This window comes from Homarus americanus, unplaced genomic scaffold (assembly GCF_018991925.1).
Source record: "Homarus americanus isolate GMGI-L3 unplaced genomic scaffold, GMGI_Hamer_2.0 scaffold49158, whole genome shotgun sequence".
In the NCBI taxonomy this organism is placed as follows: Eukaryota; Metazoa; Arthropoda; class Malacostraca; order Decapoda; family Nephropidae; genus Homarus; species Homarus americanus.
The window spans coordinates 194,597-210,906 of NW_024725670.1; the positions used below are offsets into that span (position 1 = coordinate 194,597).

At 39.9% G+C, this 16,310-nt stretch overlaps 1 protein-coding gene across 1 annotated transcript; it reads left to right on the plus strand.

Annotated features, from left to right (window-relative positions):
- Positions 1 to 4,837: 4,837 nt before the first annotated feature.
- On the plus strand, positions 4,838 to 13,399 carry LOC121865272. Its single transcript, XM_042364627.1, has 5 exons — positions 4,838 to 6,034; positions 7,982 to 8,144; positions 9,183 to 9,302; positions 11,564 to 11,674; positions 12,534 to 13,399. Exons 1-5 carry the CDS (start codon positions 5,787 to 5,789, stop codon positions 12,975 to 12,977), a joined length of 1,086 nt encoding a protein of 361 aa, XP_042220561.1. The 5' UTR covers positions 4,838 to 5,786; the 3' UTR covers positions 12,978 to 13,399.
- Positions 13,400 to 16,310: the final 2,911 nt, after the last annotated feature.

Sequence of the window (16,310 nt, forward strand, 5' to 3'; positions counted from 1 at the left end):
TTGCCCAAACATCATCATTGGATCCTATTGCCCAAAACATCATAATCGGATCCTATTGCCCAAAACATCATCATAACCAGATCCTATTGCCCAAAACATCATCATAATTGGATCCTATTGCCCAAACATCATCATAATTGGATCCTATTGCCCAAAACATCATAACCGGATCCTATTGCCCAAAACATCATCATAATCGGATCTATTGCCCAAAACATCGTCATAATCGGATCCTATTGCCCAAAACATCATCATAATTGGATCCTATTGCCCAAAACATCATAACCGGATCCTATTGCCCAAAACATCATCATAACCAGATCCTATTGCCCAAAACATCATCATAATTGGATCCTATTGCCCAAAGCATCATCATAACCAGATCCTATTGCCCAAAACATCATCATAATCGGATCCTATTGCCCAAAACATCATCATAATCGGATCCTATTGCCCAAAACATCATCATAATTGGATCTTATTGCCCAAAACATCATCATAACCAGATCCTATTGCCCAAAACATATTTACAAGACTAAGGTTATTGGTGATGGTAAGAAATATATTACGTTATGTTATGTTACGTTACACTGAGAGTAAGAATGTGATGAAGGATGATGTGTTTAGTGACCATCAGTGTAGAAGCAGTGTAAGACAGTGTAGTATTGAAGACCTGTGACTTCCTTATCATTAGTCACGTCAGGGTGTGTGTGTGTACCCTTCAAGGCTCAACCAATCACTCTGCAGGGAGAGATAATATTATGTTCACAATCGAGTGTTCGCTGAGTGGTCTGTTTACATGTGTTGAATTCATGATTAGAAAAATAATTATATATAAATTACAATTAGTTAGTACTTTCCTCCTTGTCAAAATTCTTCTTTCGAGTCATCATAATTTTAATAGATTCTTAATTGCTGGAAAGATTTTATTATTACTTGAGAATTAAATAAAAAAATATATAAAATATAAAATAATTATTGTTGATGCGTTTTTGTTATTACCTGAGAAAATAATATTAGTGGACATTATGAAAGTCGTCTTTCTTACACAAGGATAACAGTTTGTATGTTATTTAGGTTTTACTTCACAACAAAATAATACCAAGAATCCGACAAAGACAACATAAACATCAGTGAGACAATTAAAAGAGTTTCCCTTAGGATTTTGACTATTTAGAAAATTTATCCACTATAGAAAACGCGTTGCTGGTTACCTAGTGAATGAAAACGATTTTGTTTTTATCGTTTGTTTTTTATATAACAAAAATACAAAAAAATACCATTGAAAGGTATAAAAGAAGGTCATATTGTTGTTGTTTTGTTGTGCTATTCTCTTGTCGAAATAGTTCCGGCTTGTGTTGAAAAGATATAAATGACGCTACACATGTTCAATAAACTTTATATTATCTTGGTATATTAATTAAATCAAGATAGTTCAGTAAATAAGATACAAGTTGATGGTATTGTTGGGGTTTAGTAAATATTTGTGTATATTTGTCATTAATGTTTTTTTTTATGTAACACTGATAAGGATCCGCGCCAAAAATCCGTCCGTCTGAGGAAACTTTGCAACTCATATCATCATCATAATGTAGTTTATAATGAAGGTGTCAGTAGTATGCATGGTTTACCTGGGCCCTGATCTGACATTGGGTGCATCAGGAAAGAACAACACACCAGCTGAATCTGAGAGCTGACAGTAAGAGAGGGAGAGAGGGAGGCTGTCAGCGAATCCCACGCCCAGCCGATTGTGTCAACCTTCGTCACACTGAGCAACACCTGCAACTTTTTTTTGTTTTCGCCTGGCGTTTGTTCGCCACACATCCGCGTTCAGTGTCTTTTTTTTTTACCGTGAGTATTGTTACCATTCCCCTCCAACCCCTCCCTTCCTCTCTACCCCTCCCTTCCTCTTCCTCCTCTCATAGTCCTTCCCTTCTCTTCCTCTCTCCCCCTCTCTTCCTCTTTTCCTTCCTTCATCCTTTCCCACCTGTCCTGTCCCTCCTTTCCTTTCCCACCCATCCTCCATCCCCCTTCATCCCTCTCTCCTCCACCCCTCCCTTCCTCCTTTCCCTCCCCCTCCTTTCCCACACCCCTTCCTCCATCCCCCGTCACCTCCTCTCCTTTCTCACCCTCCACCTCCTCCTTTACCACCCACCCATCCTTCCTCCCCACTCACCCCTCTTCACCCCCTCACCCCTCCCCACTCCTCCCTCCCTCCACAACACTCGCGTATAAAAAATGAAACTGTCCCACACAAATGATGAACACAGGGTTGAGAGCCACACAAAGACTGACATTAATTAACGTAAAATTAAAATCTGAAATTAAATAAAGAATTGATGGCATAAGAGAGAGAGAGAGAGAGAGAGAGAGAGAGAGGGAAAGGGGGATAGAATGAAAAAAAGAACAGAAAAAGAGAGGCGTAAAATAGAGGGAATGAGAGTGTGTGTGATAAAGGGAAGTGAGACGTTGAAAGTAAGAGAGAGAGTGAGACAGAGTGAGAGAAACAAAAAGAAAATGAAAGACAGATAGAAGAAAATAGAGAAAGAAAGACAAAAAAGAAATAGATGGAGAGAGGGATAAAGAGAATCAGAAACAGGGAATAGAAAAAACAAGAGAGAAAGAGAGACGGAATTACCAAGTGTGACAGGCTCCCGGTAGAGCTCCACTGGGCCTTAAAATTGCCCGCCGTTTTCCACTCTTCCCACCTGTCAGACGTACGTTCACCTGGGCATCTAACTTACGACTTTGTGAACGGAAATGAGAGACAATGAAGCGAATAATTAATCGTAAAGAATAAAGATAATGAAGATAACAAAAATTAATAAAAGAATAATGATAATAGAAATTATAATAACGATAAGTGATAATGCCAGTAAAACAGACAAAAATAAGAGGAATAATAATAACAATAATAATAATATAACTACTAAGAATGGTAATAATTTTAAATACATTAGTAAATAAAGTGTTTAATTACCATCTACCTGCGCAGGTGTTCTCTAGTAGCCAGTGACATTACCTGACCTTTGAGTTTTAAGTGGCGTTAATTTCTTGCTACACGTATACCAAGGTGAGCGCTAAGGTAGTTGTGGTGATAGTATTAGTCCTTTGTGGTGGTAGTAGTAGTAGTTCTTGGTGGTTGTGGTGGACTGGTGGTGGTAGTAGTAGTAGTTCTTGATGGTGATAATTGTGGTAGGTGTAGTCCTTGGTGGTGGTAGTTGTGGTAGCGGTCCTTGGTGTTATTAGCCGGTTGCCGTGACGTGCTTACCATTATTATGACCGTGTTTTGTCACGGCATTTGATATTAACAGTGTGAGTGTTGAGTGTGGGGAGAGAAAGAGTGGATAACCTCTCTCTCTCTCTCTCTCTCTCTCTCTCTCTCTCGTCGTCTTCGCAAACTCTATACACCTCTCTTAACAAACAAAATTAAATATATATCCAGTTTAGAAAAAAAATAATAAATAAAACAAAATGCTCTTACTCAGTACATCATTATAACATTGTCAATAAATCTTTCAGTACATTCTAATGAAACTTACGTCAATATTCAAGTCTTCGGGGGTACTAAATCACAAAGGTTCGTACGTTAAAATATTTTCTATGGTTAAATGAAGATTGTAAAAGGTGTGGAGTATTGGATAGATCTGATGAGGCGCCACCACCCACCAGCCGTCCAGCAGATGTGAACAGGATATGAACTACCAGGCTACAATAACACTGGCTTCCTCCTCACACCGGATGCTGTGTCTGCCTCACCGCGCCATAGTAAGTTGAGGGTCGTTATATTTTTGATCTTACGTTTTAGCATTTAGTTTACTCCTGCTGTCTGGATGGTGTAAAGATATTTCATTTTCAGAAGAATTAGCAATGAAATCCAGAAATATATATTGAATGAGGCTAAAATAATCACAACAGAGAAGAAATTTGGCTGAAAAGGTGAAAAATCTCTTGACTATTGAAGTTTTTAATGTTTTGTTTTAATGTTTAGGTTGAGAAATATTCATTGTTGTTTTTATGTTTAATGTCAGATACGTGAGGCCCAGAGTCCCAGACGTAATGCAACTATTGAAATCTTTAGTTCGGCTTTTGTTTTGTTTTTTTGTATTTTCATAATCCTTTGTGTAACTATTGAATCGGATATTTCTTAATATATATGAAATGACTTTTTTAATATATATGAAATTACTCTTTAATATATATGAAATTATATATGTAACTATCTGAATATTTAGTTTTGCTTATTATAGTGTATTAATAATATATATAATACGTACAACGCTTTAGATGTTAGTCTAGAATAATTGTCTCCTAATTAATTACTGTAGTTGTGTCGACATTTTCATGATCCTTGCACCTGAGAGTATGACAGTGGACAAATTACTGCAAATCTTCACATAACTCATCCCAGCGTGTATTTACCATGTAGTTTATGTAACTTGTGAGGAACGTGAAAACAATGATGATATCGCCAAGCTGTGTGTGTGTGGATGGCCTTATGCTGGCGGTGATGCAGAACAGGCCGCGTCGGAGTTCCCTCAAGTGCATCGCCATATCACTCCGCGGGGCTGCTACTAGAGTGTGTAAAACGGCTTTAAGGACACACCTAACTACCTCATTTTAACTACAACACAAAATAACTCATAAAACAGCAAGAGAATTACACTGAGACTGTACCTTAACGAGGAACTGTCAATAGGAACCAGATAGGAGGTAGAATAAACTAATAATCCTCCTGACTCGGTACAATATGCATCACCCGGTGTGTATGTCGACGTGTAGCCTCGTATAGGTATCGATTATCCTCAATACCAGACCTCTGAGCTGTCACTAACGCTGCCTGTATAGATAACTGTGTTGAGGTGTATGGTGGACGCTCTGTTTATTGACCCGGACATAAAAACTGACTTATATATGTGTTTCGGTATGGGTATGAGACCAACTTTAAGACACTTGCGTTGTTGTGAAGATTTGCATTGTGTTAGTGAGTTGGAATATACACTGGAGGGATATGAAAGAAGGAGAAGGGTGATGTTGGTTAGTTTTAGGACAAATCCTATTACCGTGATCTAACCTTATGGGTAATTAGAACAAGAAAATGAGGACACTGAATTTTTATCTTTGATTATTTTTGTGATGGGAAATTGAACACCATGTCTGTTTTTTTAAGTATGAGGTTCTTTTTACTTTTATTTAAGGGGTTTGTGTGTATATTATTATATTGTAGATGGAATTTTGCTTTTGTTTCTGTTTTTTACTTCGAGAACGAGATTTTGTGTAGTGGGAAATTATGGTGGAATTTTCCTGGATATCGCGGCAAGGCTGGTGGGAGTTTACGGTGTTCAGGCCACACACGCATCAACGCACCGTTACAGTATTGCTGGATCAGTCAACACTGTGCGTCAGGGGAGGCCGCTGCGGGACAGTAGTGGCGTCACCCTCAGCCAACAAGGGACAGACAGACGGACAGACAGTCAGTCAGTCACAATACTGTCTGGTGTGTGGCTGTGTGGACCATGAGGCCTCACACCCTCACGCCGCTTAGTGTGGTGACAAGACCCAGGCTGGTGAAGTGTATTGAGTGATATCGACAAGTTGGAAAATAAATCAGTTACCATATTTAAATCCTTGGCATTTGAAAATCGATTATTTAATGATGAATGTTTTTTGTGATTAGCTGTGATGATTATAACCTATTTTATTATTCAGACATTTGTGATACCAGGAAAACCCAATTTATGAACCTATTCTGGATTATTACTTCATTTTAATGGAGTACTGTGGACATGGGTGAATCTAACATAACTCTTAGAAAACATTACCAATGCGTTTTAAACTCTTTGCTATGTACAAGTTATATTACGGTGAATTACTTGGTGAAAACAGCTTATAAATGTTCTCCATGGACATCTTTCGTCGTTTTCTTTGAGTGTTTGTTGTTGGTGGTTTTCTGCAAAGGTCAGGGGAGACTTGTGGATCCTCCCTCCCGGGCCTCTATGTGGAGGTTTGGCTTTAAAAATCCAGTAGAATTCGGGTGAGTATTTTTATAGATCTGTAAGAAATTTTGGTAAGGGTGAAGGAGACGGCTAACATTAGAAGCAGTTATTCAATTTTTTTCTTAATTTTTTCCACATTTTGTTTGAATGATAACTGATAACTTTCCTCCACTATTACCGAAATTATTCCCTGATGCTGTATAGATAAATTCTGTAAGGATCATGACATATATTGTGTTATTTTAGGTAATTGTTTAAGACAGTGCAGGGACAGATCCAGGAATATCAAAAGGGGGGTCCAAGAAGTTGTGGGTGGGGAAAGAGTGACGTGGTTCTTTAGGTGAAATAAACTGAGATGGAGATTCTTCAGGTGATCCTTTCTATCTCTGTTGACATATCCTTGTACTACATCGTTACCAACACCTGTGCAGTAGCCCCTGAGTTGCATATGTGGGAGTTTTCTATGTTTGTTTTTTTATGACAACACAGCAGGTGAGATGCCATACAGTAAAGAGGCACAATGGTAAGAATAAGGGTCCATGAAATTACTGAAGGAATTAGAACAGCCATCATAACACTATCAGAAATGAGTGACTTAAGAAAGAGACATTTTAGTTTAAAGACATATTCACAGCGATATGTCCGTTGTTCGTGGTAGCGTCATAAGGCCTACGTACTATACACTACGGTCCTTATTATCTACTTCAAGACAAATACACAAGTGCTACATATCACCATGAGCCATTACCAAAACCCTTGAATAAATAGGTAAACCAACTCTCATAGGCTGTAAAGTGTGATTAAACTAAGAATATTCGGTCAGTGTGAATAATTAATCTTTCTTTCAAAATAGGAAACAAAAGGCAGTGGATATTTTAGCTGTGACCTGCTAAGTTCCTACTAACACTATTTTACCGTGAGTGCGCTCTGATTGTCTAATGGTCCATTACTTGTGAACGAGTGAACTATATTTGACCGTGACTGGCGGCATTTGGCATTTATTTCGCCTTGAGTCGATCGTTGTGCAGCTATAAGCATACTTAACCATATTTATGTTGTGCTTGGAAACTACTAACAAAAATAAGTACAATTATCGTTTCGGTTTGTATGACATTTCTTCAGCTCATGATTACTTTCAGAGAATATCGCCAAAAAAAGGAAAATCATCGTATTTTTTCTAAGTTGGAAGCTGAAATTATGTTTTTTTCGATGGTTTTTGTTGTGTTTCGAACGAATCTGACCTTCATTTATACCACTAATCACGGTCACATATCATTCTTACATGCTTCGCCGGTAATGGACGATTAACCGACTAGAGCAGAGCGCACTCACGGCAAAATAGCGTTAGTAGGAACTTTGCCGGTCACGGTAAAATATACACTGCCAAAATAAAATAGTATCCCTGGGTAATCATGACATTTTCTTTGTTACGTATACCTAATAGAAAACTGATATATTGTTATGGCAAAAAAGACATATTAGTAGTCTAAAGGCGCTACTTCTATTTTCCTACATGCATAACAAACCATCTGCTGATGTGCAACGTCAAGTGTAGCCCCTCATTACAGATGTTCAGTAAAACTTTTCACGTCTTCAGTTAGCGTAGCCTCGTACGAGTGTCATGATATATAATTACGGGTACAATAAAGATCATTTTCTCTTTTTTTATCACCTGCTTCGTCACTTGTCATGCTTGGTAGTTGTTCACCCCATCATCAGCTCACCTCTCCAGTTCACACCGTCGGTTGGTACTGAATGTCGACCGGTTCCTGTACACCTGAACCGTCAGTTTTGGTCTTTTGTTTAAGCTATGTTCTTATTGTCTACTATTTATGTACCTCTCCTAAAACGCCTTTATCCTCTCTGTACTTTTGTCTTTCTTTAAATATCTTTGTCTTCCCCTAAGAACCTCCCTTTTTCCCCTAAATACCTTCATCTCCCCCTTAAATGTCTCTCTGTCACTTCCTGTCTGTGTGGTGAGGCAGCGATGACCGGGTGGACTGCGGCGGCTTCATGAGACAGTGGCGGGAGAACCAGGGTCGGTGTGGGGTGTGTGGGGACCCTTGGGACCTGCCTCGCCCACGCCCTCACGAGACCCGCGGGATGTACGGTCGTGGTACCATCGTCAGGAACTACACCCAGGGCCAGGTACGTCACCCCCCGTCCCTCGACAGGTAAGACGATTGATATTGAGACAGTTTATTTAAGCAGAAAGTACATATACAAAAGTAAACAACAATACTGACGTAGTTAAGCATGATAAAGGTGTCAATATAAATTATCTAATGCAATAAAGTAATGAATTTGACATAAATACGTATGTGATCAATAAAGTAAGTATAGATAACATAAAGGATTCAAACGTTTATATTTTTTGGCTAGATGGCTTCTAGTTATTTTCCTGTTTAATTATGCAATAGATTTTAAAACAATTTATTTCATTCTAAGGACAAAAAAAGCTCCTTGTCCACCAAATGCCGCCATTATTTTGTTTTCTATGTTTTGTTTTTGTTTGTTCCTAGATTTTATTTGTTATGGGTGGTGGAACAGCACTACCCTCTTTGTTGACAGTCCCTCCCCACCTAGTAAGAGTGTTCGTCTATCATATAACTTGTGGGGGGTCTCTCTCTCTCTCTCTCTCTCTCTCTCTCTCTCTCTCTCTCTCTCTCTCTCTCACCAGTGCAGCAACAGTTGGCAGTTGCACAAGCCACGAACCCCATTAGTTGGTAAGTGTTGGCTCAGAGGACAGTGGAAAATACCTCTCTCTCTCTCTCTCTCTCTCTCTCTCTCTCTCTCTCTCTCTCTCTCTCTCTCTCTCTCTCTCTCTCTTTCTCAAGGCACAGCTCCAAGTTGTGGGGGAGACGCTGGGATGTCCATGAACTTGTGGCAAAAAATGGCATCACTTAAAGATTTGTCCCCTAGTTTATTTCTCTTGATTAAAAACGCCCTGACGCTCCCGGGGATTGGGTTAGGCTAGCGTTAGATTAGGTTAAGTTAGATTAGGTTAAGTTAGGTTTAGCATTAGAGTGTTTAATCATCAGGTAGAATAAATTTGGAGTGCTATTCTTCATGTGATGTAATGGAGGTGAGTTTTATGTCAGAAATAAACTGGTGTTGTCATCCGTTCTGTTTCTTAGATTCCGTTTACATTCTTTCCTCCACTGATGTGTCTCGGTGGGGTTGCAGGTGGTGGAGTGGGTGAGTGAATTGACTGATGGAGGGAGTGGATGGATGGAGTACCGGGTGTGTCCTCGAGCTAACGTGTGGAGGACTGAGGATCCCAGCTGCTTCAACCATACACTACAGGTCTGACGCCACACTCATGTAAACACAGTGCACTAAAATACAGAACAGGACACTTGAGTCACTTTATTCATTGTGAGTCATAGGGAACACTTCAACAGTTAATTATTGGTCTCTATTATTGATCACTTAACTGCTGCTGGCTTGATCCGTGCGTAACATACACCCCCTCCCCAGTGATAAGACTCCCGCCAATGAGACACCTGAACTCGCCAGCCATAACGTCACCTCTTCCGGTAACTTACCTCACAATATCAACTCTTCATTAGTTCGTATTATTTACTTCTCATATTCATCTTTATACCTGGCCAGTTGTAACACAACCAAGTTTAATAAGCAGGTGTTGACCCAATAACACAGACGTTCGATATGTAGCTAATACCTGTGCCACACACACACACACACACACACACACACACACACACACACACACACCTGGTAAAGCACTTCACACCATACAGGTAGTCTTAATCACCTGAGTCATACCGATCTTAGTATAAGTCTTGCGGTGTAAGACTCGGCTGGCTGGTTACCTCAGTTCCCAGTCAAGTGAAGTGGAGATTGTTCTCACCGAAAACAAAAAATTCTTTATAATCCGGTAAAGTTCACGTTGTTGCCCTTGAATATTAATAACTGCCTGAGGGGAAGATGTTGAAACAATATGAATGTTTTATAACCACAACTGTCACTGCCTGGCCCGCCTACATGTTTACACCTCTTGAGTATAGTATAGTACAAGTGATCGTGGGCTCTTCGTGCCCGGTGGCGAGTCCGGTGGTACAGTTTACCTTGGCGTGAAAGTTCGAATGCTCGTGCTTGGCTAGCGCGCAACACCCGTCCAGCTGACAGCGTACAGCGACATCGTTTTCCAGATGGTCGTGGTTGTTATAATCATGGTCGTGGTTGTTATAATCATGGTCGTGGTTGTTATAATCATGGTCGTGGTTGTTATAATCATAGTCGTGGTTGTTATAATCATGGTCGTGGTTGTTATAATCATGCTCGTGGTTGTTATAATCATGGTCGTGGTTGTTATAATCATGGTCGTGGTTGTTTATAATCATAGTCGTGGTTGTTATAATCATGGTCATGGTTGTTATAATCATGGTCGTGGTTGATATAATCATGGTCGTGGTTGTTATAATCATGGTCGTGGTTGATATAATTATATTCGTGGTTGTTATAATCATGGTCGTGATTGTTACAATAAGGGTCGTACCTGAGACTAACACAGGTAGAATAAACCCCAGACCTGATCTTTAATCTCAATAAACCCAGATTAACCTCACCTAATCAACAGGATTAGAGACCATTAGGATTGTACGACCAATACCGATACATTTCACACTGGATTAATAACATAACATTTAATCACATTTCCAATAGCTAATGTCTTACGGATATCTTATGAAGTTGTGAGTCTTACATGTCTATATAATTATGTTTTATTCTTACAAATATTCATAGTTCGCTGTGTATTGTGTTGTATGGTATGGTATTGTATCCGGCTGACAGCGTACAGCGAATGCGGGTGCTGCAAGTCCGTAGACTTGCATGGTTAATTAGGGTGCGCCAAGTCCGTAGACTTGCATCGTTTTCCATCGTAAATAAAATGGTTAATTAATGCCTTCCTAAAGAAACCATCGACATGAGACCAGGTTTGTTCCACTCTACGAAATTTTTTTGCGATTTGTCCACCAAGTCTGATGAAAAACGATTGTGCCGTTTCGGCTACCCAGAACAGACAGACAGACAGACAGCTAGTCATATAGTAAATTAAATATTAGGTCTGTCAACATCCGCGACCTTGGCTGTTGGGAGCTTGGTACCTGGTGCTCAGATATCTAGGTTATGTGTGTGTGTGTGTGTGTGATAAACAAGAGTACTTGTGCTGTGCAGCAGAACAGAACGCACGTGACCTCCAGGTATAAAGGCCGGTTGATGAAGCAAACATGGCCTCTCACCCTCACGATCACCTCCACACATGGCCCAGATATGATGAGGCTCCGTGTACAGAATTGTTCAGTCTCCTCTTAAGTTATGTCGCAACGTAAGAAAACAACATCAATGCGTTCCTTATGATCTACTGTAGTTCTCAAGAAGTAGACATATTCTTGATTTAAAGACATTTTAGATATCCACAGTTGACAAACATCCTCACACAGTTCATATTCTATAACGACAAGATGTTAAGTAAGGAAGTAAAAGTAAGGTAGAGTAAATTTTATCCAGTGAATGCAGTAATTTCCCGTTTTCTTCCCCAGGACAACAATGGCAGGACTCAGCTGCCCGTCAACGTGACTGCGAAGTTAAGTCGGATTACACACACCTTCCGCCTCCCTCCACACCTCTCCTGCCTCGCCTGTGTTGTTCAGGTGAGTGAGCGCCCGTTTATGCCTCCACCCGGCGCCATTATGTCTCAAGCACTTCCAGTAATGAGCAGTTGTTCTCTCAGAGCTTTCCATAAACTATTTCAGCGTTGTTCAGCCTGTGAGTCCATCAAGTATATGACGCTATTCACGTTGTCATTTTCTTCCACATAACACCCTATGTGATCCTTTAGAGTCTTGTCTTATTGTTAATGTTTGTGAAGTGTTTTGTTGTTAATACTGAATAATGATATGTTTCTGCAGCATAATACATGAATTTGTTTCCCATTACGCATTAATGTTTTCTCAGATATAATGAAATACGAGTTACTGTACTAGTGATATATATATATATATATATATATATATATATATATATATATATATATATATATATATATATATATATATATATATATATATATATATATATATATATATATATATATTCCTCGCTTTCGTGTAATTCACATCTTCAGGGTGAGTACAGACTGTACTCATAATATATATTATCATACCTAGATCATACCTACAGTGATTTACTTGCATATATATATATATATATATATATATATATATATATATATATATATATATATATATATATATATATATATATATATATATATTTATATTTATATATATATATATTTTTTTTTTATCACTTGAAAATTAGACACCTCAGCTTTTATTTCACCTAATGAGTAAACGCCTTAACCTAACCTGTAACCGCCCAGTTATTGTTAGGGGGTTTAGCCATCAAGCGAAATAAACGAAGGTGTCTAAACTCCAGGTGATCTCTATATTTATTGATGTATAAGTTAATTACTAAACTTCCATTCATCTCTGAACTGTGTTGGATCAGTGGCGGTACGTGAGGATTGGAAGACCAAATCGAGCAGACTACCGGGCGTGTGCTGACGTCATTATCACCCCCACCAACACCTCACACACTACACCACCTCCTCCATCACTTGACAACTCAGCAGCTGCCTCACGGAATCTGGCCGCCACCGCCTCGACCACAACTCCTACGGGCCGAGAAACTGAGACGACCAACACTCCTACGCCACAAACAACTGATAAAAACGCCTGCGCTCACTCACAAATGTCACCAGAGACCAAGTGTAGTACCTCCTGGACACCACCACCACCACCCACTACCGTCGCCAGCCACGTCAACAAAGGAATTGACGCTGACGGTGGTGACCAATACGGAGGAGGTGGTGGTGGTGGTGGCGTCTTGTCAGGTCGTCTTGGCTCGGTGGTGGTGTTGGTGTCTATGTTCATGAATGTTGTTATTGTGTGATGTACAAAACTTATATTAACCCTTTGATGATTTAACCCGGTGACGACGATGGTTTGACCCTTTGATGACTATGATTTAACTCTGATGACGATGGTTTGACCCTTTGATGACTGTGATTGAACCCTTTGATGACTATGATTTAACCCTTTGATGACGATGATTTAATTCTTTTGGTGATGATTTACCCCTTCAGGACTCAAAGAATGGTCAAGCACTCGTTTGGTTTACCTAACACAAAGATGGACCACACTTCATGACAACAGCAAAGATATTAATATATGCTTAATTAAAAATATATTTTACCACATGTAATATAATCGTGATGGAGATGGGACATAATAGTCAGTCTTGTTATAGATCCCTGTCTTTAGGATAACAGCACCAGATCTTGAAATAAAATTGTCATGTTTTTAATATTTTGAGATGAATGTTTTCATTCATCCAAACACTGAACCATACTTTTTTTTTACTTTTAGCCTCTTCACTGATCGGCTCGTTAGCCGCTTGGGCGATCGGTCACGTCTCTGTTACACACTGTTGACAAGTACTGGGCATGCACCGGCTCCTGAATGTATCGGAACCTGCTCCAGTGCTTGTCAAGTCTGGTCTTGAAACAGCTCACACTCGGTGCCGTCGCAACACTCCAGCAGATTGTTCCAAGAGTTCAGAACTTTTACTCCGAAAAAGTTACCCCTTACAGTTTGCTGGACTTGCGACTTCTTCAACCTGAGCTGTGACCCCTTGTGGGCCGAGCGTCCGCCAGCTCTAGGTAAGGACACTCGACCGAGTAGTGCCCTTTGAGATGTTTATACACCTCAATTAGGTCGCCCCCTTGCCCGTCTGTAGTAGAAGCTTGGCTAGTTCAGGCGCTCTAATCTCTCAGGATAGCTGAGGTGCCGAAATGCAGGCACCAGTCTGGTGGCCCTCCTTTGGACATAACCCTCCCGAACCTGAGTACTGTTGTGGAAGGTCTCAAGGTATACCTGCATTGTTTATATACATGCTGAACTGTATACCTGTATTGTCTACAGTATATACATACTGAACTGTATACCTGTATTGTCTATATACATGCTGAATCTATGTATGGTTATATAATGATTTTACTGTAAATCTATCTATCTATACATCTATCCGCTGTACATGATGAAAAGAGCTTAATCTATCAACGAGTAGTCACTGACGGTTCTTAATTGCATTCCTTTCATAAGTTTACAAGAATGTCGTGTGTGGCGTCGTGAGCTGCAGGGAGAAGTGGAAGGAGGGAAGGGATGGGGGGGTAAGGGATGGAAAGATAGGGGTAGTGAGGGAGGGAGATGGTTAGAGTAAAGGAAATATAATCTTGGTAGTTAATTTCGCTGGTCTTCCTCTTCCTCACCTGTGATAATAACACCTCCCTGACTCACTCACTCCTTCAGATAAATCGTAAATAATAATAGTGGTCAAGTTTATGTAACAGTATTGATACATAATTCTAGATTCAAATAATTCCGAGGAAAAAAGTCATGATTTTGTTTTTATGTCTTAGTATTGCTGCATAATTCCAGTTTATGTATAAGTATAGTACAGTCATTTCTAGTGTGGAGTCTTACCTTAATATAGACACACGTAAGAGCATTTCCCTCACAACACCCTCCAGCAGGTACAGCATAATATCTCACCAGCTCTCTCTATATATATATCCACAATATTCGTCCCCTGGGAATCTAATATATGTAAGGCGATCCTCGGCTCCTCAAAGGCTTTCCCCTCATCGCAATATCTAAACCAATTTTTCTCCTCACTGCCAACGAATGACTTTACGTGGTCTGGCGTTTGGTATTCTCTCTCTCTTTCTCTCTCTCTCTCTCTCTCTCTCTCTCTTTATACGTTCTCTTGGGTATATTTTGCCAGACACCTGTATGACGTTTGGTGACTTATTACCCAAACAGACAGGCAGACAGACGTTCAAACAAACATATTCTCACTTCACAACAACATCGTGACTTACAACAGGTGTGAGAGTGAGAAGGAGTAGCACCACCACCACCACCACCAGACAGGTATGTATTGACGTTTGTACCTTGACCAGATGACGACAGGTTGTAGTTGCAGTTTGTTGTATAAGGATCAACTGGACTGTGTGTTGATGTTTCTGAGGCAAGACGATGATGACTTGAAGGTAATAGAATGATAATATGGAGGAGGCGAAGATATAGTACTAGTAAAGAGGAGGAATAGGAGAATAACACCTCTCTCTCTCTCTCTCTCTCTCTCTCTCTCTCTCTCTTTCTCTCTCTCTCTCTCTCTCTCTCTCTTACCTGTGAAGATGTTTTGTGAACGAGTTGACAAATTATTTACTTGTTTTATGGTAATTCAGAGGTTTTACGTGATGCCAACAGACTAAGAGAAATTGAATAAAGAAACTTATGGTTTATTAAAGACGTGATGAAGGGCGATAGGAGCATTATATTAATATAGTGAAACCTCCATATAACGGACTTCTATCTCCATATAATCCGTTAAATGCGGGGTTTTGCATCTAATAGACTCTCGATATAACGGACTTTTATCTCTATATAATTCTTTAAATAGAGGTCTACACTAAGAAATTTCTAATATGATTGTTTGAATTTTTTTAGAACCCAACTTAGCCGCGTAGTATTAGTGCTCACTTGAAGCTCGTTAGAGATTTGACCCTAGTTAAGGTAGAATGGCCTTATAACCAATTACTGTATGGGTTAGGGTAGCATCGTAATTATAGTATTAATAACAACTTCCTCCTCAGGTGCACTCTGTAATTATAACTAGACAAAAAGATTATTTATAACTAGACAAAAAGATTATTTATAGTAACTAGACAAAAAGATGGATTTATAACTAGACAAAGAGTTATATCTAAAATATGGTTATCATTGATCTCAAGACACAACAGATATACAAGACACTCACACCAGCATTCATACAGTCATAAACCACAATAACGGAACTGGTCGAGTGTCAGTAGACCGCAGGGGAAGAAGCTCTGGTGGCGAGGAGGTGAACTAAGGAGGAAGCCCTGGTGGCGAGGAGGTGAACTAAGGAGGAAGCCCTGGTGGCGAGGAGGTGAACTAAGGAGGAAGCTCTGGTGGCGAGGAGGTGAACTAAGGAGGAAGCTCTGGTGGCGAGGAGGTGAACTAAGGAGGAAGCCCTGGTGGCGAGGAGGTGAACTAAGGAGGAAGCTCTGGTGGCGAGTAGGTGATCTAAGAAGGAAGCTCTGGTGGCGAAGGTGAACTAAGGAGGAAACTGGTGGCAAGGAGGTGAACTAACTCATTAAACGTCAACACGTGAGAGATTTTAAGTCTAAGCCACACG

What these genes read in the sequence shown, in the direction of transcription:
- LOC121865272 (XM_042364627.1), top strand. Translation starts at nt 5,787, where the DNA reads ATGGGTGAATCTAACATAACTCTTAGAAAACATTACCAATGCGTTTTA. An exon ending in AAAAATCCAGTAGAATTCGG is followed by an intron (nt 6,035 to 7,981) that starts GTGAGTATTTTT and finishes GTGGTGAGGCAG; the next exon opens with CGATGACCGGGTGGACTGCG. An exon ending in GCTTCAACCATACACTACAG is followed by an intron (nt 9,303 to 11,563) that starts GTCTGACGCCAC and finishes TTTCTTCCCCAG; the next exon opens with GACAACAATGGCAGGACTCA.